This window comes from Oenanthe melanoleuca, chromosome 1A (assembly GCF_029582105.1).
Source record: "Oenanthe melanoleuca isolate GR-GAL-2019-014 chromosome 1A, OMel1.0, whole genome shotgun sequence".
Classification (NCBI taxonomy): Eukaryota; Metazoa; Chordata; class Aves; order Passeriformes; family Muscicapidae; genus Oenanthe; species Oenanthe melanoleuca.
In genome coordinates this window covers 62,172,717-62,197,162 of record NC_079334.1, presented here as the reverse complement: position 1 = coordinate 62,197,162, position 24,446 = coordinate 62,172,717, and the positions used below count along the sequence as shown (strand labels likewise).

The following is a 24,446-nucleotide window of genomic DNA, read 5'->3' as shown; positions in this document are numbered from 1 at the left end:
TGAAGAAAAGCTGGACTACTGACTTTCATGCTGTCATCTTTCACAAGCCTGTCCCCTGAGATCTCAGCTATGAAAATCAGTCACTATTTGAAGGTTAAATATGACACGAAACTTCCTTGTGAAGCCTGATAGGCTCCAGGTGCAAAAGGAGCTCAGTGCACGCCTGCTAATGAAAATTTTCTCCTTTACTGACAAATTTGGATGCTTTTGTGCTTGTAACAACTGCTTGCACAGCACTTCCTCTGCAGCAAAATATGGTGTGGATGTGTGTTTGGCAGAGTTTTTTTTCCCCTCTCTCTTCTCTCCCACCCAACTTGGCAGCACTTCCTCCATGATTTCCTGTGCCAGTCCTGCATTTCTTACCTAGCACCAGGTCTGCTGAGGTTTCACTGACAGCACTGGGGGATCTGCCACCAGCTGGACTTGCCTTCACTTTTACACTCAGCCTGCAGATCACACTGGATGCTTACAAACCTCTTACTGAGAATCAGTCCTGATTTGTGTAAAATTTCAGTTCCTGCTCACTCAGACCTGTACTGAGCTGGAGAACATATTAATATTTTAGGTCTATAGGCAGGGATGTCCCCTTGCCCTAAATTGTACAAATCCAGCAATAATTCCTGACTGCAGAGCCACACTTTGAATTAAAATCACCTGTGAAGCTGGAGCAACAGGACAAGAACAAGCACAGATGAATTCAAACACAGGCAAAGTTAATGAAGCTGTGATTTTTTTTAAATTATAAATAAGTAACAAATATTTCACAAATAATATTTTGTCTATTTGTTGGAAACAAATGTTTCTTAATAGGAATTAGGTGCATTTGGATGTAATAAAGTTTTGAATTTTCTATGGCATAGAAATACAGTTGCTTCTACATTTTTTGTAAGACTTAAAAATAATCCTTCTACTGCCTTCATCCTTTCTGTAAGGCATCAAAACCAGATCTGTCTACACTGCATTTATAACAAAGAATAAATACTCCTACAAGGTCTGATCCTGTAACACTGCCTTGGATGAGCTGACCCATTAACTTATGTTGATGTTGGATCGGGATTCAAGCTGAGTTAGAAGAAGCTTTTCTATTAATTTCCACAGGTTTTGAATGAGATTCTTGAGTGACAACAATTCTTTTTTGAGTGAGTTATCCAAAGGCACATAATTGACTTGGGTAAGGTGTTTGGAGTGCTTCTCATCATGAAGTGATAAAAGCCTTCTTATTGTCAGTGAAAAGCAATAAAGACTTTCTGTTCTTTGCCAAAATCAGTATCTGTGCCTTGAGAGTTCAACAAACTCAAACTCCTGTGGATTAGACCAAGTACCCAAATCTACATCAAACATCTATCTGGGAGACAGATTTTGGATTCTAGCCCTTACAACAAACTCCAGTATACTGCAGAAATAAATATGTGCTTAGACCATCAGCAAAGTTTAAAAGAATGGGAAAAAAAGAAAGAAAAACAAGGGGAGAAAAAGCATTGCAATTACCTTTAGAACTGAAGATTAATTTTCTAGAGTATAATTATTGGAATTCTCAAGCTTTACATCTGGATTTTATTGGGATTTGGGGTTTTTTCTTGACTTTTATTTCCATCAGTCAAAGTCTTAACTTCCTACTGTAAGCTTTATTCAAGCTTTTCAGCATATATTGAGCCCTTTTAAAAAACACAAGTTTTAGCCACTAAACACAGTTTAGAAAACATATACAATCAAAAAAAGAAGAAGAAAAAGAGAAATTTTCATAATTTTAGCACCTTTCTTGAACAGCAAAGAGCTGGCACAGTTAACATTTTAATACAAATGAGATGACATGAACTCTCTCCTTCCCATGGCATAACTTTTGCCATGCACTTTCCAACATATAATTTCTCAGACTTTTTCAGCATTAACAACAGCTTCACATTTCCCAGCTCTTTGTCTTGGAGGCAGTTCAGCATCTGACAGTGAAATGCCTTGCATGGAAACAAGTATTAGTAGGGAAAAGTGTAATGTGTTTTCTGTGCAAGCCAGCATCTGGATATTCAAAATGTCAGCATTCTAAAACTATTGATGTCTCAGCAAAACACCAAAGATTTTCTAGTGAATTTGCTAGTCAGACAGTAGTGATCCAGCTCTTTGGCCTGTTCTGTTTGATTTGATGATTAAAAATTAATGCTGAGGTCAGCCATTTGAAGGAACAGATTTTACCAACCATGCAAACATAAAGACCTCTTTTACACACATTTAACTATTTGCAGATTATAGTTAGTGCCAGTGGCACAGTTTAACAATTTGCCTTATGTTTTCTACTTGAAAATTCTATCTTCAGTCCTGCTACCTGTCCAAACTGTAACTGGACTCCTGCAATTCGAACACCAGGTCTGCCTCAGGCTGAATTTCTCTAAAAAGTTTCAGCAAATCTGTTTGCTGACAACAAGGCAACAGGGTCAGGGGACAATGAAGTTTCCATGGAAAAGTGCTGAATTAAATAAAACTGGTTTTCTTCAAACTTCCAGTTAAAAGCTTTTGCTTTGTGAGTCATCTCTCTTGGATACCACATACTGCTAGACTGGGAGAACAATTTTTCAAGTATTTCTTCTGTCACAGTTGAAAAATTACTTTTAGAAATCATTTTGAGTGAAAGGTGTGACTATTTTTCTATATAAAAGAAGTTAATATTTTTTGATATTAACTTTTTTTTCAGTGTGGTTGAATGAATAAAAACATTTGATTGGTGACTGTATGCTTGAGATGGCTCCTCACACACAAAAATTTAAATGCTTATGTAAATCCCATAAGTGATATTAACAACATAACATAGCATTATTTTACTTATTTTAAAACATGTTTTGGGCACATTAAAACCACAATTATTTACAGTCTACCTTTTTGGGCAACATAATAGACATTTACTCCACTGAAAAATTCTGATTTCTCCAGAACAGTTTTTTTTTAAGTCAGTGGCTGCCAGCTCTGCAAACATACCTGTGGTCTGCTCTTTCAGTACCAAAGGAGTTGTACTTTTCTGGCTAAATATTGGAATTTAGAAGTCTACTATATGGTGCTTAAGAGTTGTATGAACTGGATGCTCACTTTGCTTTGCCAAATGGATGCATTTAAGCTATTTGAAATTATTGAGGTTGAATGTTGTACTAAACACAGATAATGCAGAGATGTTTTCCTACTGAAAATCTGGTCTGTAGCTTGCACACAAGCTCCTCCCAGAGGAGCTGAGAATTATTACAGCATAAGTTAATCACCTTATTTTAAATCTGCATTGTATTTACCACATTTTCCCTATGCCAACAGACAGCTCACAATTCTCTCAGCTACTCCTACTCTCTCTAAACCTTTGGTATTGGCCCAAAATGCCCAAATATTTGGTGTGATTTTTCAGTAATAGCATCATTCATTGAATCATAGCAACATTAATGTTAGAAAAGACATCCAGCATGATCAGGTCCAACCTTTGACCAAATACCACCATGTCCACTGAAACAAATGAAAAATTGCCACCTCTGCTTGCTTTTGGAACACTTCCAGTGATGGTGTCTCCACCACTTCCCTGGGTAGCCTGTTCCTATGCTTAGCTATTCTTCTAGCTAATAATTTTTTCTTAATGTCCAATCTGAACCTCTCCTTGTGAAAATTGAGGCCATTTCCTCTTGTCCTATTGCTGCTTGGCTGGAGAAACCACAGCCTCCTCTCAGGAGATGTTTGGATGAGAAAGACCCACTCAAAATGCTTTGGGGTGAGCTGTGTGTGCACAGAGCCCAGCTCTGTTCTCAAATAGCTCCTAGGCCACCCCCAGGTCCAAGGGGAAGGAAGCTGAGAAAGTGAAGGACTGCACCTTCTTCATCATCCAACTTCATGTGCAATGTTTGTCCTGGGCAAAAGGAGACAAAGGAATTAAAGAAAAAAAGGAGTGCAGAGACTTGCACTTCACAGGCATGGGTCTATATTTCTACTGTTCATCTGAAGAAAGACACTGCAAGGAATCTAGCTTTTTGTAGCTTAAATACCTATTTGATTATTTTTAAATTATTCCAAATTTATAAGAAAAAAACCTGGGAAATCAGACAAACTTCTGTCCCTTAACAAAAGACAAGCTTACTTTAACACTTTCCTTCATATTGGCTCAGTGTGCTTGTCCTGGGTTGGTGTTTTGTCTGCTCCTCTCCCGCTCCCACACCTCGCTGTCTGCATGGAGCTGCCGCCGGTGCCCTTTTTCTTCCCCCTGGGGGGGTGGTGCCCCGGGTACTGGGCTTGCTTGGCTTGCCCTGCTGCTGCTGCTGCTGCTGCTGCTGCTGCTGCTGCTGCTGCTTGCTGCTGCTTGCTGCTGCTTGCTGCTACCCCAGCCCCGCTGCTTTTGCCCTATTGCTTCTGCCCCGCTGCTGCTGCTGCTGCCCCGGCTCTGCCCTGGCTGCTGCTGCCTTCCCCTTCCCCCTTCTCTCCTTCAGCTCCAAGATCTGTACCGGCTCCGGACGGGACCTGAGCATCAGAGACTGCCTCCGGAGCCTGCCCAAGAAGCTTCTCGCCCTTCCCAGCAGCGACCGTCTCTCACTTCGGTGAAAACAGTTCTTTTGTCATCTGGGATTGTACTTTCCTGTTGCTGGGAAGTGTTTTTTTCTTGTGTTTGTTAATAAACAAGTTTTTTCCACTTTTCCCCCCGAGTAAAATTCTCTCCGAGCCCAGTGGGGGGGAGGAATTGTGAGGGGGGTTTAGTCTGGGGGGCTCCTCTGGAGGCTTTTCCCCAGTTTTGTCCTAAACTTGGACAAATAATTTGGTGGCCCGTACGGGGACTGAAGAAAGTGGAAAAAACTGTGTAACTATATAGAATGCTGTTTGGAATGGATTTCAGTATGTGGTTCTGGATACTGGGTTTTTTTGAGGTTTTAATGCCTCTTTGGTCTCTGGGGTTATTTTCCTGCCCGGAAATAGCTCCAGTACTGTCTCTTATGTGTAGTTTTTATACTAGAGGGATAATGACCAAAATATTGATTGGACTGGGCTTGGTTGCAATGGCTTGTAAGAGGTTTATGAAAATGCTGGAATCGGTTCCAGGGATATCTTCTGGATCCTGGTTATGGATATGTATCCAGTTTATTAGAGGAGAAGCAGGGGAGGAGGCTTTTCAGCCTTTGCTTCCCTTTGTCTCCTCTGAATTTTTTACCTCGTTATTAGGATATGTGCAGTTCTCCTTTAGTATTAAAGAGATCATCTTCCTGACGTTTAATGTTGTAAGCTTCCTCTACACAGTTTACAGTTTATATAAAATCAGGGCTGAGATTTCTAGAGGTGCTGGTGCGACTCCTGATTTAGCAGCAGGACAAAGTGTGAGGAGTCCTGAGTGGTGTGGGAAATGGCAGGAGCTGGGCCAGATGTTAAAGGAATTTTCTGATCCTATGGTTTGGGATTTTTCACATGAGCAAATTCAGAACCCGGCTGAGGTGGTAAAATATGTGAAAGAGAAATGCCACAATAGCTCCAGGAAAAAAAAGATTACTGCAGTGAGCTGGGCACTGGCGTATGCTTATCGTACCCTGTTAGATAGTGGAGAACAACAAACAAAGGAAAGGGAACAGGGAGATAACACAGCTACTATGCCAGCTACTCAGGCTGTAGTTAACACCCCAGGCTCGAGGACAGGGATGAAATTAGAAAGCAAGCTTCAACCAATGGCTGTGGCTACCAGTACAAGGAGTGGGAAGTGCACCAAGAAGACCGATCGGCCAGTGGAGGATGATGATGAGGATGCAGGAGAGGGACCTTCAACACCTCCTGATGTAAAATCAAGAGTTAAAACCACTGGTGTGAGATCAGAAACTAATAATGAGTCTCTGTCCTTAAAAGATCTTCGGGGTTTAAGAAAGGATTATACAAGACAGCCCGATGAATCCATAATTAGTTGGCTGGTTCGGCTTTGGGATGCCGCAGGCGAGGCTACCATCTTAGATGGCACTGAGGTGAGACACCTGGGATCCCTGTCTCATGATCCGGTCATCGATCAAGGTATGATGAGGGAGGCTAACCCTCAAAGCCTCTGGGCACGTGTTTTAGACAGCGTAGCACAAAGATATCTGTGTGCCGATGATCTGTATATGCAGCAGACCAAATGGAAAACCATAGAGCAAGGGATCCAACGTCTGAGGGAGATGGCAGTGGCGGAGATTATTTTTTCAGATGATGTAACAACTAGGAACCCAGACCTGGTACCATGCACCCCTGTAATGTGGAGGAAGCTGGTGCGACTCGGGCCATCTGAATATGCGTCTGCTTTGGCCATAATGAAGCGGGAAGAGGTCTATGAAACGGTGCTGGACATGGCGAAGAAGCTCCGGGCATACGCGGATGCTGTGCATGGCCCAACCCATGCCAGAATCGCCGCCGTGGAAACACGCTTGCAGAACTTAGAGGACAAGATAGAGGAAAATCATAAGAGGCTCAGGGAGGAAATTAAGGAGGACCTCCTCCAAATTTCAGCCGTGCAAATTGGACGTCCTGGCAACCAACGTAGACGTTCTCCCGATGGGGAGAGGAGGTACACTCCCCGGGCCGAGCTATGGTTTTTCCTGCAGGATTCTGGAGAGAACATGAGGAGATGGGATGGAAAGCCTACGGCTGCTCTGGCACGACGGGTGAGGGAGTTGAAGGAAGGCAAGATTGAAAGCGGAAGTTCCATCCGAAGGAGAGCCGCTCCTGTTGCCCGTACCCAAAGTGCCAAATATGACAGTGATAATGACATGTCTGACCCTCTCGAAGGAACTTCTAAGATGCATGCCCCAGGGAAGAAAGATAAACAGGCTTAGAGGGGCCCTGCCTCTAGCCAGGGTGAGGCGAGGGAAAATCGTGTCTTTTGGACTGTGTGGATTCGGTGGCCTGGCACATCGAAACCACAGAAGTACCGAGCTTTAGTGGACACAGGTGCCCAATGTACGATAATTCCATCAAGATATGTGGGGGAAGAATCCGTTTCCATTGCTGGTGTAACAGGTGGCTCGCAGGACTTCACCCTGGTGGAAGCTGAAGTGAGTTTAACTGGAAGGGAATGGAAGAAACATCTTGTTGTGACTGGTCCAGAGGCCCCATGCATTTTGGGCATAGATTACCTTCGGAGCGGGTATTTTAAGGATCCAAAAGGCCTGAAGTGGGCATTCGGGATAGCGGCTGTAATGGCAGAACACATCCGCCAATTGAACACCCTGCCTGGACTGGCTGAGAATCCCATTACAGTAGGACTTCTGAAAGGAGAAGACCAACGAGTACCGATTGCCACTTCAATAGTACATCGCCGGCAATATAGAACAACTCGAGATGCTGTGATTCCCATTCACAAGATGATCCGTGAGCTGGAGAGCCAAGGGGTGGTGAGCAAAGCCCACTCACCCTTCAACAGTCCCATCTGGCCTGTGCGAAAATCTAATGGAGAATGGAGACTAACTGTGGACTATCGTGCCTTGAATGAAGTGACTCCACCGCTGAGCGCTGCCGTGCCGGACATGCTGGAGCTGCAGTACGAGCTGGAGTCCAAGGCAGCAAGGTGGTATGCCACCATTGACATCGCCAATGCGTTTTTCTCCATTCCTCTGGCCGCAGAGTGCAGACCTCAGTTTGCTTTCACCTGGAGGGGCGTGCAGTACACCTGGAATCGACTGCCCCAGGGGTGGAAACACAGTCCCACCATCTGTCATGGACTGATCCAGGCTGCACTGGAAAAGGGTGAGGCTCCGGAACATCTACAATATATTGATGACATCATCGTATGGGGGAACACAGCAGCAGAAGTGTTTGAGAAAGGAGAGAAAATTATCCAAATCCTCCTGGAAGCCGGCTTCGCCATCAAGAAGAGCAAGGTTAAGGGACCTGCACGTGAGATCCAGTTCCTGGGAGTGAAGTGGCAAGATGGACGGCGTCAGATTCCTACTGATGTCATTAACAAAATTACAGCTATGTCCCCACCTACCAACAAGAAAGAGACCCAAGCTTTCCTAGGTGCCATAGGCTTTTGGAGAATGCACATCCCTGAGTACAGCCAGATTGTAAGCCCTCTTTACCAGGTCACTCGCAAGAAGAACGATTTCCACTGGGGTCCTGAACAACAGCAAGCTTTTGCCCAGATCAAGCAGGAGATCGCTCATGCAGTGGCCCTTGGCCCAGTCAGGACGGGACCAGAGGTAAAGAACGTACTGTACTCTGCAGCTGGGAACCATGGTCTGTCCTGGAGCCTGTGGCAGAAGGTGCCTGGTGAAACCCGAGGCCGACCCCTGGGATTTTGGAGCCGAAGTTACAGAGGGTCTGAAGGCAATTACACCCCAACGGAGAAGGAAATTTTGGCCGCCTATGAGGGAGTCCAAGCCGCCTCAGAAGTCATTGGTACGGAAGCACAGCTTCTCCTGGCACCCCGACTGCCAGTGCTGGGGTGGATGTTCAGCGGAAAGGTTCCCTCAACCCACCATGCCACCAGTGCCACGTGGAGCAAGTGGATTGCCCTCATCACTCAGCGTGCCAGAATCGGGAAACTAAATCGTCCTGGGATTCTGGAAATAATTACAAACTGGCCTGAATGTGAAAGTTTCGGTGTTGCAGATGAAGAAGAAGAACCAGTGACACGGGCTGAAGAAGCTCCACCATACAACGAGCTACCGGCAGAGGAAACACGCTATGCTCTATTCACTGATGGCTCCTGTCGCGTCGTGGGAATGAACCGGAGATGGAAAGCAGCTGTATGGAGCCCCACACGACGGGTTGCAGAGGCCACTGAAGGAGAGGGTGGATCTAGTCAATTCGCCGAACTCAAAGCTGTCCAACTGGCCCTTAACATCGCAGAGAGAGAGAAATGGCCGAAACTCTATTTATACACTGATTCCTGGGTGGTAGCCAATGCTCTGTGGGGATGGTTGAAGAAATGGAAAAAGGCGAACTGGCAGCGCAGAGGAAAGCCAATTTGGGCTGCTGAAGAGTGGAAAGACATCGCTACTCGATTAGAGAAACTACCTGTAAAAGTTCGCCATGTAGATGCCCATGTCCCCAGAAAGAGAGCCAATGAGGAGCAGCAACATAATCAGCAAGTAGATCAAGCTGCAAGAATAGGGGTGTCGAAGATAGACTTAGATTGGGAACACAAGGGAGAATTGTTCCTAGCTCGATGGGCCCATGATGCCTCGGGTCATCAGGGCAGAGATGCCACCTACAAGTGGGCACGAGACCGAGGGGTGGATCTAACCATGGACAGCATCTCTCAGGTTATCCACGACTGTGAGACGTGCGCTGCCATCAAGCAGGCGAAGCGGGTGAAGCCCCTCTGGTATGGGGGGCGGTGGTCCAAGTATAAGTATGGAGAGGCCTGGCAGATTGACTACATCACACTGCCTCAGACCCGCCAAGGCAAGCGCTATGTCCTGACCATGGTGGAAGCCACAACTGGATGGTTAGAGACGTACCCAGTGTCTCATGCTACAGCCCGCAACACCATCCTGGGCCTGGAAAAGCAGGTCCTGTGGAGGCATGGCACCCCTGAGAGAATTGAGTCAGACAATGGGACTCATTTTAAGAACAATCTCATTAACACCTGGGCTAGAGAACATGGCATTGAGTGGGTGTACCACATCCCTTACCATGCACCAGCTGCAGGTAAAGTGGAAAGGTACAATGGATTACTGAAAACCACCTTGAAGGCATTAGGTGGGGGGTCTTTTAAGAACTGGGAACAACATCTAGCAAAGGCTACTTGGTTAGTTAACACCAGAGGTTCCATCAACCGAGCAGGTCCTGCCCAGTCTGACTCCCTTAATACAGTGGATGGAGATAAAGTCCCAGTGGCCCATGTCAGAGGTCTGTTAGGAAAGGCAGTATGGGTTAATCCTGCCTCGGGTACAGGCAAACCCATTCGTGGGATTGTCTTTGCTCAAGGACCAGGATGCACGTGGTGGATAATGCAGGAAGATGGAACAACACGGTGTGTACCACAGGGAGAACTGATTGTAGGATGAGACAGAAAGACATATGTAAGTGTTGAAGGTCTGAGTAAGTGAAATGAGAGGAAATGTGTAAGTGATGAAGGTTTGCGGAAGTCGGATGAAAGCTTTTACGTTGTAGTGAGTGGGTGTATATCCCAATCGTGTGTAACGTTCACGATGTGGGATAAGGGGTGGAATGTCCTGGGTTGGTGTTTTGTCTGCTCCTCTCCCGCTCCCACACCTCGCTGTCTGCATGGAGCTGCCGCCGGTGCCCTTTTTCTTCCCCCTGGGGGGGTGGTGCCCCGGGTACTGGGCTTGCTTGGCTTGCCCTGCTGCTGCTGCTGCTGCTGCTGCTGCTGCTGCTGCTGCTGCTTGCTGCTGCTTGCTGCTGCTTGCTGCTACCCCAGCCCCGCTGCTTTTGCCCTATTGCTTCTGCCCCGCTGCTGCTGCTGCTGCCCCGGCTCTGCCCTGGCTGCTGCTGCCTTCCCCTTCCCCCTTCTCTCCTTCAGCTCCAAGATCTGTACCTGCTCCGGACGGGACCTGAGCATCAGAGACTGCCTCCGGAGCCTGCCCAAGAAGCTTCTCGCCCTTCCCAGCAGCGACCGTCTCTCACTTCGGTGAAAACAGTTCTTTTGTCATCTGGGATTGTACTTTCCTGTTGCTGGGAAGTGTTTTTTTCTTGTGTTTGTTAATAAACAAGTTTTTTCCACTTTTCCCCCCGAGTAAAATTCTCTCCGAGCCCAGTGGGGGGGAGGAATTGTGAGGGGGGTTTAGTCTGGGGGGCTCCTCTGGAGGCTTTTCCCCAGTTTTGTCCTAAACTTGGACAGTGCTCTTACCAGGCTGTGAAGATGCTGCCAATCACATAAAATTAGCAGAGCAAAAGGAGGGGAGCTGTTTTCTGAAAGACAGCCAGAGCCACACCCTTCTTCCCAACAGAAGCTGAATTTCAAAGGGAAGGCTTTTCTTTAGCAATGGTGTTTGAGGTATTGATGTCTGGGGGCAGCAGATCTGGAGCATGTCTGACAGCCAGATAAAAATGGATTTTTCTGAGCCTTGGGAATCTTATGGGAAAAAAAAACCTTTTCAGCTGAAACCCCCTTTATGATATCAAGGGGAGTCTAAAATCAATGTTTCTGCTAATTTATCCACACAGCAGACTGCCAGGTATGAAAAACAAAACAGATAAAACTGGTAGTGTGAGAGAGAATCTGGCATGGGGATGAGTGGGATGGGAGGCACGAGAAGTCCCCAGACTCAGAAGAGTGAAGACAGTTCCTGTATAAAACTAAGTTGAAACCAGGATGTTTGTGTGTGGTGGGGGTTGGGGCATAAAGGAAATTCTGTTCAGTTTTGTAAAATTACCCTGTTAAAAATATTCCTGTGTGTGAGTGCACAAATGAAAGGTCAGGATGTGAGGGGAGGATTTTTAATCCATCTGGAATTTTAAATGATGCTACTGTAAGATACATGTTTATTTAAAAAGAACTTATAATATGGAAATCATTCTCTATAAAATTTAAATTTAATTTCTAGAGTTTTTCCATATGAATTGTGTCAATCTGTGTTTCCATTGCCATCTACAGAAAGAGAAGCTATAATGAATTTTTACACATAGATTTTTTTCTCTTTGAATTTTATAATCTGAAATATTTCATAATTGGTCAAGGTGGATAACACTAAAGTAAATTCAAGTTAAATTTAAAAAAAAATTTTTTGATTGCTTATAGTCTCTTCTTATTGTTGATTAGTCTGAAAACTTTTTCTGACAGAAACATGGAAAATGCACATATTAAGAAGATCTTAAAGAAAAAAATTAAATACTGATTTTGCATTTGTAATACTTTGTAATACAAACAGTGCCACATGGTCTGTGCTAACATTCATTAGTTTGTAATATATACCCACACTGCTTTATGCAAGAGGATAAAATGATAGAAATGCAGCATCCAAGGGAGAAAATAATAAACAGAATAAAATCCCCTATAGCAGTTATAATGGCACAATGCAGAACTCTGAGTGAAAGTTGCCATGACAGCTACAACCCAATTTCTCTGCAGCTGGCCCTGACTTCTCTAACCAGGGATATGAAGTGTGGGTCTCAGGGTAAGGACTCTGCCATAGTATCCAGGCAAGGCAGGATGTGTCACAGAATTCACAATATCAGTATTCTCCATTTCTCACTTTCCAAAGCTTTCCCTGCCCTTTACTCAGGAATGCCTAAAAAAGAGTTTGTACCTCAAATGTCAGCCTACCATCATCTGCAAGAGAACTTAATGCCAAAAATTGTCCCTCAAGTGCAAGGCAGCAGTAGCAGCACTTGGCCACACTTCTCTTCAGGTTTGAATTTGCAATTGCCCACACAGGCTCCTGCAAGGGAGCTGAATTTTCATCTGTGCCACAATGTGCAGATGACACTGGCAAACACCACAGTGTGGTACAGTTGCCCAGTCAAGATCCCTTGGCTTTTTGGGTCTTAGACTGGTGGGATTTCAGAACTGCCTCCCAGAGGACCAAAAATACAACTTGCTATAAACTAGTTTTATAGATCCATCAGTAGGATCACATGTCAGAACTGATTCAGTACAACCCAAGAAGCCAGATTTCACCCCATGGTCTATCTCAGCATACACAGGATTGAATGTTTGATAGCTGTCAACTGGCTGTTTGCCTGACTGCTTGATTCCAAAGTCACTTTGGAAACTCTGATTCCCAAAGTGAGGCAAACAGACAGCACCATTAAGGGCTGAAGATAAAGGTCTCTCTTCAGTGCCCATGGAAAGGTGAAGCTGTCAAGGGGAAATGGACTCCATACCTGCAGGTTCTTGGTCTTAATAAAGAAAGAGGAGTACAACCATCAATGCAGTGGATAAACAAATCCATCTCAAACAGAATGATTGTGAAAAATTTCAGCTCCATAATCCAAATTACTCTCTTCCACCATAGTTATTTTGTATCCTGAAGATAATATGAGAATGGGAAAGCTGCCAAAATGTGACAGCTGACATAATAAATGGAATAAATCTGTCACTGCTGTTGTCAGGTTCCTATCTTGTCTGACAATGCATTTAGCTCCCGGTTCAGGGGCAAAGTGAGACTTGCAGAACATCAATTCCATTTAAATGAGCACAGGAAATGGCATCTGCAGAAATTCCTCTTGTTGCCAGGACTGTAGCTGTGGTATTTTCAAGAAAGTTGTTCTCCATTTATCAGAAATTCAGCCTTATCAATGCCTTCAGTGGCCTTTCTTCAGAGTCCCATCCAAACCACCTCTCTACCAGCAAACATCTTGAAATGCTGGCTACATATCAAAAGCAAGAAAGTTTCTCTCTCTGCATTAATTTTGATTAAACAATTACTGATCTGCAAGTCCATAGAACTGTGCTGCCTCTTGCTCCTGCTTTAGGAGGGTGCAATAAAGGACTGAAAGGCTGAGATCAGAAAAATTGCAAGCCAACCAGCTTAAAAATATTTGGGAGGAGAATGAGCTATACTTTCTATGGAGTTGGGGAGGAACTTTTCAATCACTGCCAGTACATGTGCAGACCTGTGCAGATCCAAGGCCCTAACAGTTCTTGTTTTTTTAAGTAAAAATAAAAAACAAACAAACAAACAAAAACCCAAAACAAACCAAACAGCTGAAAGGAATTGAAATAGTTGAAGAAGCATGAAATACATCCAAAAAATGCAAAAATGCCCAAGGTTATTAGTGGGCAACACTTGCACAAGAGTAAACATGTCAAGTGCAAATTTTTGCAAAATTAGATAGAGCTCCATATATTAGATTTGTGGGGTTTTTTTATTGTGATCCGATTAATTTTTTGAACTAAGTTTCATTACATATTCCAGGAGAAAAAGAATATTTAATTTTCTTAAGGTAAGAAAGGTCAGTTTGTGAGATCTTCATTACATGGTTATTTTAAATAATAGTTGATTTGATGACATAACCTAGAGCCTTTAAGCTCTTTTCTCTTTTTACCTTTTTTTTCAACATGAAAGAGTGAATGTTATTTTCTTCAAGACTGTTTCTTTATTTTCTCAATTTATATGGCTTTGACCTTCCAAGCTACAATACCTTTGGTGTCATAAATTACCCATGTACTTTTCAACTTGTCTGAATCCTGACATATTACTTGTGAAAGCCACCTGGAACAGAACAATAAATAATTCCTTTGAGGGAAAATATTCCCTTCTGATACTTACACGACAGATATGCATTTGTTGTGGCTTCTACAATTGCTTGACTTCACATTGTTTGCTGCAGAGCACCTCAGACATATTGAGAAATTGAGGGCTAGAGCAGCAGTGTCAGCAAATATAGCTTATTTCCCTCAAATTGATATGCATAGTGCGTTTCTCCTTCCAGAATTGCAATATCCTTTAATTAAATAATCAATGTCAATCACATCAGAGCCCACTTTTGCCCACGTATTTATAAGTAGCAACATATGATACTTTATATGAAGCTAAGACCATTACTATTGTTTTGATATATTCATATCAAGAATAAGGACACATTTGTAGGCTGCCATGAAAAAAACATTGCATTATTTCTGGATATTCCAAACTCAAGTTAATTGAAATACTGCCAATATTGCTTCAAACTTTTTTTTTTTAGAAAGCCATATAGGACCAATATTAAAAGCTAGGCTAAACACCTCTGCTTTCAAAAAATAAACTGACAGCTTTCTCCTTTAAAGTGTGAAAAACTGTGATAGCAAAATATATTTTAGTGGGTAAATTATCACAGTTCTGTTGATCTCAGCTGACAGTGTCATATTCTCTCTCTGAAGGATTGTCCCACTTTCCTCCCTTAGAAAATACATATTTCTTGTTTGAGGCAGCTGAAAGCCTGATGGATGTGAGGTTGCTGTGGCTGTGTCCCAAGGCAGCAAGGCTGCACACACATGCACAGACACACAGACACATGCATGGACACACAGACACCTGAACAGACACACAGACACCTGAACAGACACGCACACACATGCACGGACACACAGACACATGCACGGACACACAGACACCTGAACAGACACGCAGACACATGCACAGACACGCAGACACATGCACGGACACACTGACACACAGACAGATGCACAGACACACAGACACCTGAACAGACACACAGACACATGCATGGACACACAGATACATGCAGGGACACAGAGACATGTGCACAGACACACAGACACACAGACAGATGCACAGACACACAGACACATGCACAGACACACAGACACACACACAGACACACAGACACATGCACGGACACACAGATACATACACAGACACACAGACACACAGACACACAGACACATACACAGACACACAGACACACAGACACACAGACACACAGACACACAGACACACAGACACATGCACAGACACACAGACACCTGAACAGACACACAGACACCTGAACAGACACGCAGACACATGCACGGACACACAGACACATGCACGGACACACCGACACATGCATGGACACACAGACACCTGAACAGACACACAGACACCTGAACAGACACGCAGACACATGCACGGACACACCGACACACAGACAGATGCACAGACACACAGACACATGTATGGACACACAGACACAGACAGACACACAGACACATGCATGGACACACCGACAGACAGAGAGATGCACAGACACACAGACAAACAGACACACAGACACATGCATGGACACACAGATACATACACACACACACAGACACACACACAGACACACAGACACATGCATGGACACACAGATACATACACAGACACACAGACACACAGACACACAGATACATACACAGACACACAGACACACAGACACACAGACACATGCACGGACACACAGACACATACACAGACACACAGACACACAGACACACAGACAGACACACAGACACACAGACACACACAGACACAGACACACACACACAGACACACAGACACACACACACACAGACACACACACACACAGACACACACACACACAGACACACAGACACACACAGACACACACACACAGAGACACACAGACACACACACACACAGACACACACACACACAGACACACAGACAGACACACACACACACACACACACACAGACACACACACACACACAGACACACACACAGACACACACACACACAGACACACAGACAGACACACACACACACACACACACACACAGACACACACACACACACAGACACATACACAGACACACACACAGACACACACACACAGACACACACACAGACACACAGACACACAGACACACAGACACACAGACACACAGACAGATGCACGGACACACAGATACATACACAGACACACAGACACACAGACACACAGACACACAGACACACAGACAGATGCACAGACACACAGACACACACACAGACACACACACATAGAGCTGCCCCCCAGCTCAGCACCCACAGAAATGCACACAGCACCCTCACAAACAGCAGCAGTGTGGATGCCCTGCTCCTGTTCTGGATTTCTGGCTATTGGGATGGAAATCCAGTGGTGGGGAAAGAAAACACAAAACATTAATCACTCTGAGTGTGATCCTGTAACGCTGCTCCCCAGCTGCCCTGGTCTCCCCAGCTGCTGGGCTGCAGACAGACAAACCCCAGAGATCTGCATTGTGCTCCAGTGGCTGGTCTCTTTCATCCTGTAACTGCTATTTCTATTCTACTTGCTGTCTAATTCAGTTTGAATTTCACCAGTTTTCAAACATACTCAGAATAGAGAGCACACCATACAGAACCAGAAAGAGGATTTAATGAGAACACAATTATGAAAAACTGTTTTACAAGTGTAACAACAACAGGCAATTAAGACAATTATACCTGATCAGCTTGTGTTATTGCCTTTTCTCGCTGTTCTTTCCTGCTTGTTTCTGCATAATCCACCTTGACAGCTCCCTTTCCTCCTTCCATTCCTTCCCTAAGCATCCTATAATGTTGCACACATTGCCACAATTCCTTTAGAATACCCCATAAGTTTTATGCAAGCCTCAAGTGCTGTTTCTGCTGTACCCCTCTGGAGACCTCTGTCTGTGCAGGCAGCAGCTCCCTCAGCCCCAAGGTGGTGTAGGAGGTGAAGAGCTCTGCAAGGTGTTCTGGGGTCCCTGGTTCTTGTTCAGCTTCTCACCAGGGACAACATTCCCACCACTGTCCTTGGATAATCCCAAACCTGTTAAGTGTTCCTGAGTCTGGAAATTGTCCTGCTGATCTTCACTGGGCCTTTGTGTTCTTGCTGATTAGTTTTTAACCATGTAATGGTAATTGGAAATTCATGACTCCCATGAGATCTCCACAGTGCCAGGCCAGTGGCTCTGTATCCATTGTCTCAGCCTTCATCCTCTCATGTGTCTGCTGCTTACTCTTGTCACTGATGTGCACAATAAACAAGACATGGATGTGTGAATATCACCAGCCAGGTGCTCAGTATGGTTTTTCCAGAGGGTCCTGGGGAAATGTCTGCCACAGCTCCTGTCCCTCTCTTCTCCCTCTTTCCCATCTCCTCAACTACAGGTAGTAGTTTTTCTGTTTCTTTTCCCAGTCCTATTTCCACAGCTCATATCCAATGTCTTCTTTACTGTTTTATCTTTAGAAAGTAGATTTAACAACATAATGTTCTTTATTAAACATAAAACTGTAGCAACTTAATTTAATTCCCTTTATTTTCTGGATTTGGGCAATGAAAATTATGGAAAGTGTGAGTTACTCCTTTCAAATGTTTCTTTCCATTCCCACTTTTGCCATATTTTTAAATTAGCTTGAGAGACACTCTATTTCCAAAAAAGAAAAGTGACTTTACTTAATGAATTATGAAGTGTTATTCTAGATTTTCATAGAAATCATACATGACATATGATAACAAACTTGTCATTTACCAATGACTGATTTGTTACTTTGTGTGGGATTCATTTCAAGATGAAACACCTACATTTAGCTGTCTGTATAAACTAGGTGTCTAAGATCTCTTAGATCACAGCATTCCAGACAATACAGTCAGCAGAACCTGCCAGAACAAGTATATTTGGAATATCAGCACAAGGCTGTTAATACACCACTGGACCTGTGAGAATCAGTTCAGTTGCAAAAGCCTTATAGCATTTCAGCTACTTTTGGATTTCCAAAAGTTTCTTATGGGCCAACAGATATGATGAAGGACCAAGGACAGGTCTCATTTTCTAAATATTAAGCAAAACAAAACAAAGGAATCAATTTATTGCTAACAAATCCAGCATAATATGATACACCAAACTCTTCGGGCACTACAATTTCTCTGCCCTAGAGATAATATGAAACCCTTAGACAACAAAGTAGAGGGTTTAGGCAACTGTACTGAGTGCCAGACCCACAGTGACTATCATGGGACTTTGGCTTTAGATGGAGTCTTAAATTCAGGTACAACTTCTTTAAGGCTTGAGATTTTTCTGAAGAAAAAATACTTCTATCAGTATTACCCATAAAAATTAGTAAGATCATAACAATAATGGTTTATCCCCAAAACTACCCTAACTGAATTAATTCAAAGGATTATTCACTTATTGAATGACCCATGATCAAATACATATCTTCAAAATAAGTACATTGAACTTAAAGTGGATATGGAGATCTGAGGATAAGAGAGAAAAAATGTGACCTGAAACCAAACTTAAAACATTAGTTACATTTTTTAAAAGTTTTCAAATCTATCAGAAGAAAGCCTGAACTGTTTTTCAGTCTATGTCTTGCTTCCAATCAGATGATGGAAACTGAAAATGTTCAGGTACATTAAAGGGCTCTAGGAGTGAAAAGTTTTTTACTGATTGCTTATTGTCAGCAACCCTTTGATTTTGATGTTAAAGTAACTCCATACTTTCTATCTTTTATCCTCTTCGTGAAAGAAAATCATCTTATCTTTTCTTTTTAACACAAGGTTTTATTTTTTAATACAAAGTTAAAAATGGAGATGGAAAAGAAACATTTAGTCAACTAGAAGAAATGGCTTGAAATCAGATCTTCAATTCAACACAATCACTATAAAGACTCTGATGTACATCTCAAAAAGCCACAGCTTAACTAGGGCAGTCAGGTCTTACTCCAGCATCCAGGTATAGCTGTTCCAGACTTATAAAATTAATACCACTGGTTGGAACTTAGTTTCACTTTGGACAAGTTAGTTGCTTTGTCTGAATTCCGTAACTGCAAACTGTACTTTTTTAGCATGGCAGCTGTGAGATTAGTATTGAAAAGAGGAAAGAAACAAAAGAGGGATGGATTCTGGGAAAAAATATTTATTTTACAATGTCCGTAATGTTTGTTGGAAGAATCCTGCTATACATGCAAAAATTTTCTCTAAGACAGAGAAGCTGTGCTGTAGATACTCCCATGGGATTTAACCTACAAGCCTAATAGGAGCAAAAATCCTTTAATATTGACTTTGGTGTCTGCTAGTGCTGCAGCTCTTCTGGAAGTCCTAAGAGAAATATTCTTTTTCTCGAGTACAAAATCACAAACATCTTAAATACAAGTATCTAAAGGAGAAAGCAGAGTCAGATAATTTTTTTTTTCAGGTTTTATTCTGCTATCATTTGTGTGATTTCAGATGAGAAAGTAACTAAATATGCTCAATGCAGACAAAAAAAGATCCAGAAAATAAACTTAGTTTTAGTGAGTGAACAGTGAGCAAAGCAGAACCACACAGACATGACTAAAGCAATGGAAATGCACAGAATTTTGTATTTTCCTTTTACCTGATGTCTGGTACAGTGTGATCTTGACAGTGAAAGAGCAGCTCCTCACCTAATCTAGAATGGAGCAATCCAGTAGCTTTAATGGCTCACACCTTCTTCTGCCTCAGGTTGTAGCTGTCCATCTCAGGCAGCTGTCACTCCAAAACTTATATTTTATTTTGTTTCTCAATTTATTTATTTTCTGTTTCTCCTTGTTTATCTCCTATTGGGACTATGATAAAATTAAGCCTCCATTTTTCACAGGGGCCATGTGAGTGTGATGGCACAGGGCTCAGACCAGTGTGAGACTGAATGGCCAAGGGAGAATGACTCCAAACGTCCCCTGTGTGTGCAGGGGGCTTGGCTGAGGTGGAGCAGGTGAGCTTTTCTCGTGAGGATCTCATGGGACAGAGGGTGAAAGGTGGGCTGAGTGAGACAGGAGATGTGGAATCCTGTGGAGATGGTGCCTCCTGCCACGATGAATTGTCTCACCTTGCACAAACCACTGGCATGTGGGTCCCATCCTCCCCTGGGACACTGGGGGTGCCCTGAGGTTTTCATCTCTGATGGGCCATAGCTGCTTCAGCTCTGGGGGGCTCAGACAGCTCTGCTCTCTCAGGAGCTGAGAAGGGCTCCTGGAGTGCCCATGATCCACCTCATCCACCCCAGGGATTCCCACCTGAACATGCATGACTATAAACCCAATGGAAGTTGTGTTCTGGGGAATTTCCGAGGATTTTCTTATCCATTTATTCTGGGCTTCCCTCACCACACCACAGATCTGTTCTGTGACCACCAATGACAACAGCACCAGTCTCATCATGGGGCCCAGGGCTGGTGACAGTCTCACACTCCTGTCCTTTCTCTCTCTCCCTTTCTTTTGTGCTTCACACTTTTGCCATTTTTCTTTCTCTTTTCCCTTTTGCATGGCCTTGGGTGATATTTTTGCATGTGTGCTTTCACATTGCTGTTTTATTACAGACAGCAATAACCAAAATGCCTACACACTTGTTTTGTATTGCAACCAAATCATGTCTACAACAAAGCCTGCAGGTGTATATCTACAAGCACTGATCACTCAGAGTGTTTCACTCGAATCTGCCCCAAGGGATCTGTTATCAGAGCCTGGGTCACCCTCACCTCCTGTGCTGGTCACAGAACCAGAACTTTGGGGAGCTTCAGCTCATCCCACCCTGCTCCTGTGTGTCCTCCCTGAATCTGTTCAGTTTGAGGGACTAGCTGTTTTCCAGGCAATAAATTCAGGCAAACACTACATTAAGCTTCTCCGATTACACAATTTGAAATTTTGCCAGGCTGTTGTTCCAGTTGTTTACTCTATTAATTCTTCTAAATTTTGCTCATCTGTCCAGGGATTTGATGATCTCCATTGCCTAAACAGATAATCTCCATTAATTAATTAAGGCTGTTAGGATTCCAAATGCCTGACTGTGAAAAGATACCACCACCTTTCAAGGTCCTGTTCTTTGGTGCAAATTATTTTTAATGTCATTACCACATATGACTTTTTATTTCAGCATGAGATATTCTTTGTTTGCTTGCTTTTAATCTGCCTGTCTTTATAGAATTTATAACCTTTCATGATTAAACTACCTTTGAACACAGAAAGGCTGTCTTTTACTAATTACTGAAAATACATGAAAGCCAAATATTATATGTAATTTTGTCTCAATCTAAATTCTTCCTTCATCTATCTCCCACTTGCTAATCATCTTTCATCTCCCTCCTACCTGTTAATCAAAGATAGACAAATGGTCTAGTACCTTCCCTTTTACACTGTGCTGTCTCTTGGTATGATCTCATTTTAAATTGCAGAGATGCATGACAGGTATATTATAGCAGGAGAAACCATATCTAAAGAGCATTGTGTTCTCCTTGAATAAACCTTAACTTGAAACCATGAGAGTTTAATCCTGTTGCTTTTTCCAGCTTGATTCCATCAGTTATTTCTCTGAAAGAATAATTATCATAGTAATTACAAAGTTAAGAAAACTAAATATTTGCCTACTATAAATGATTCTGGAACTACATTAATTTTAAGAGGAAAATGATGAGGAGAAGTAATCTTTCTGGATAGATCTGATGCATTTTTTTCAACTGACCAGACATGCATAAAAAATATTTAAGGGTTGAGACCTCATCAATTTTGGTTTCAATTTAATGCCTAAATAGCCTTCACATTTTCCCCTTAATCTTTGTGCTCTTGACAATAGAAAAACACCACTGCTCCTTGAGGTAAAATACAGTAAAGACAAATAGGTGCTCAAGAATTTTGCCCTAGTCTCTGACTATGTGTTTGGAGATGGTAAACCTGTGCATCTTACAATTCTTACTGGACAAAATTTGAAGGGTCCATCAGAGATCTGTAGATATTTTATATTTGTGAAAAATATTAGCCAGAACTGAAAAACTCAAATTCTGTTTAACCTGTAATCATCGTATTACTCCAGTGACATTTCTGTCATATCCTTTGGAGGAAGGAAGCCTGTTTTGTTTTCTTCTCCATCTGATAATTTAGGTAAGAGTCTAAAATAAAACCTCTGGCAATGTAAGAGACAAGATGTCATCAAAAGATGCAGACATTTTTGCCACATGTCTGCAAGTTCATATGGTGGATGAGGTTCCTGCCATCAGAGCTGTGCTCAGAGCTGAGTTCAAGGCTTAATTCCAGTTCAGGCTTGTATAGCAGTTCAGGACTTCTGTAGTGCAGATTGCTGCAGTAAGCACTGGGACAAGACCAACATGCAAAAAAAATGGGTTTGGCTACAGGGTGTTTTAGGAGGGGTTCTGCATTTGAACATGGAAATCACACCTGGAACTCATTGCATGGCCAGGTCAAAACTGTCTTATTTTCAGAGCTGACATAGGCCTTCCAAACTCCTACAACCTGGGCACAAAAAATAATTATCATGGAAGTCCAAATTAAACGTAGGAAATTACAAACTGGGATAAATGCAGACTCAGTGAAATTACAGGCATGAGGTAAAGTAATTCAGTTTTTACAAGCTGAGGTGTAAACTCCTAAAAATAGGGGATTTTGATACAGAAAGGAAAAAGAATATGTACATGTTCCCCACAAACTTATATCAGAAATTATGAACTTCTCATATACAGTTAAATAAAATAACCATAAAGTGACCATGTTTTGGGTTCATAGAATAACTTGGGTAAAGATCATCTAGTTCCAATCCCCCTGCCACAGGCAATGACACCTCTCACTAGACCATTGCTCAAATTGTGCAACAGTGCAGACTTCAGACATCAGTAGACCTGCAACTCCCCATGTTTGAGATAGTCCTGTGACTTTGTCAGCTTCTGGATGACATTTCTGTTCCTTGTCTGGCTAAAGATTGGTTGTTAACAGAAGCATGGGATGCCTGTTGGGGCTGGCAGGAGGAGCCCTGAGCCTGCAGCTTTGGTGTGGACTTCTAGCTCAAAACTATTATTGTCTGCACTGTGCTGTGTGATACATTCCCTGGCACAATGCAGCCCCACAAGTCTCTAGTTTTATGATTTCATACACTGGACATTGCCTCAGGTACTGGCTCAGCAGCAGAACAGGCAACAGGGAGACTGAACATGTGCAGGTTGTGCATCTTGGCCTGCCAAGAGTTACAGATGTGATTGATCTCACTTGCATGTTTCCATTCTAGTCATTATTTCTAGCCCATTCTGTCACTCTGAGCTGAAAGCAGCACTCACACAATGTCAATTTTTTAAAACTGGGGAAGAAAAATACTGTAATTCCCGCACTTTCCTGGGGCATTACTCATTCTTTTTATTAATTGGCTAGGAGTAGTTTCTCCTTCATCCATTCCTGTGGAATTTCTTAATGCACTATTTATTTTATTTACAATATTTACATCAGCTTGCCTTTAGGTAGACTTTTCCCTAAAGGTAGGGAAGGAGCAAAGTCTTCAAGGTCTGGAACACATACAGATATAAACACTAACAATTGTAATTCTCAGGGATCCCAAAAGACAGTATAAAGTTTTAAATAAATATTGTTGGTATCTAGATCACATTGAACATTTAAGATTTACCCCAAAATGCCTTTACTAACATAAGAAATCACTTTTGAAAGTATATGGAGAGTACTGTGGGAGATTATGGTGAAGACAGGGTTGAGGAAATTGCTGGTATTGTTCTCCTTGTTGGGCTGAGTCAGAGAATTTCTGTAAAATATTATGTGCCTTGATTTCTCTGCTGGAAAAACTAGAAATAACTTTAGTATTGCCAAACATCCCTCTGGCTTACTTGGAGAACTTGCTTAAAATCATTGTTAATCCTTCACTAAGCTCCAGTGGGGCTGTAATTATGAGCATGGCCTTGAGGTACTACTAAACCAATACTTTGCCTTGCCTAGAAAACCTGAGTGAATAGTTTTCCACACTGCAGTTCCTTCTCAAAAATAACACTTATGTCCAACATATCTAAGCACTCCCTTCGTTCAGTTATAAATGTGGAAAGATTAATTCAGAAGACCAAATGGAAAAATTCATTAATAGCTGGAGTTTCTTCCTTGAGTTACCAGAAGCTCCAAGCCACTCAGCGGTTCTAATTCAACTTTTGTTATTTTTTCATACATGTGTCACTAGATGGCAGTGTCAGTATATGCAAAAATCCACCAGAAAACTGCTCCCCAGCCTGGAATAAAAAACTTTATGCAAAACTATTTGACAATGAGATTGACCATGCAAAAAAGATTAAATAATTTATAGGTTGCATGATGTTGCTGCCCAGTTCATGTCCTGAA

At 42.8% G+C, this 24,446-nt stretch overlaps 1 protein-coding gene across 1 annotated transcript in view; it reads right to left on the bottom strand.

Moving 5' to 3' along the window:
* LOC130248357 (keratin-associated protein 5-1-like) overlaps positions 1–16,351 on the bottom strand; it is a gene marked incomplete at its 5' end in the record, with an annotated part of 45,003 nt that extends 28,652 nt beyond the window's left edge. The window contains one exon of the mRNA XM_056482066.1: positions 15,646–16,351. Coding sequence (XP_056338041.1) covers positions 15,646–16,351 — 706 coding nt within the window. The remainder of the gene's footprint in view (positions 1–15,645) is intronic.
* Between the last annotated feature and the right edge of the window lie 8,095 nt (positions 16,352–24,446).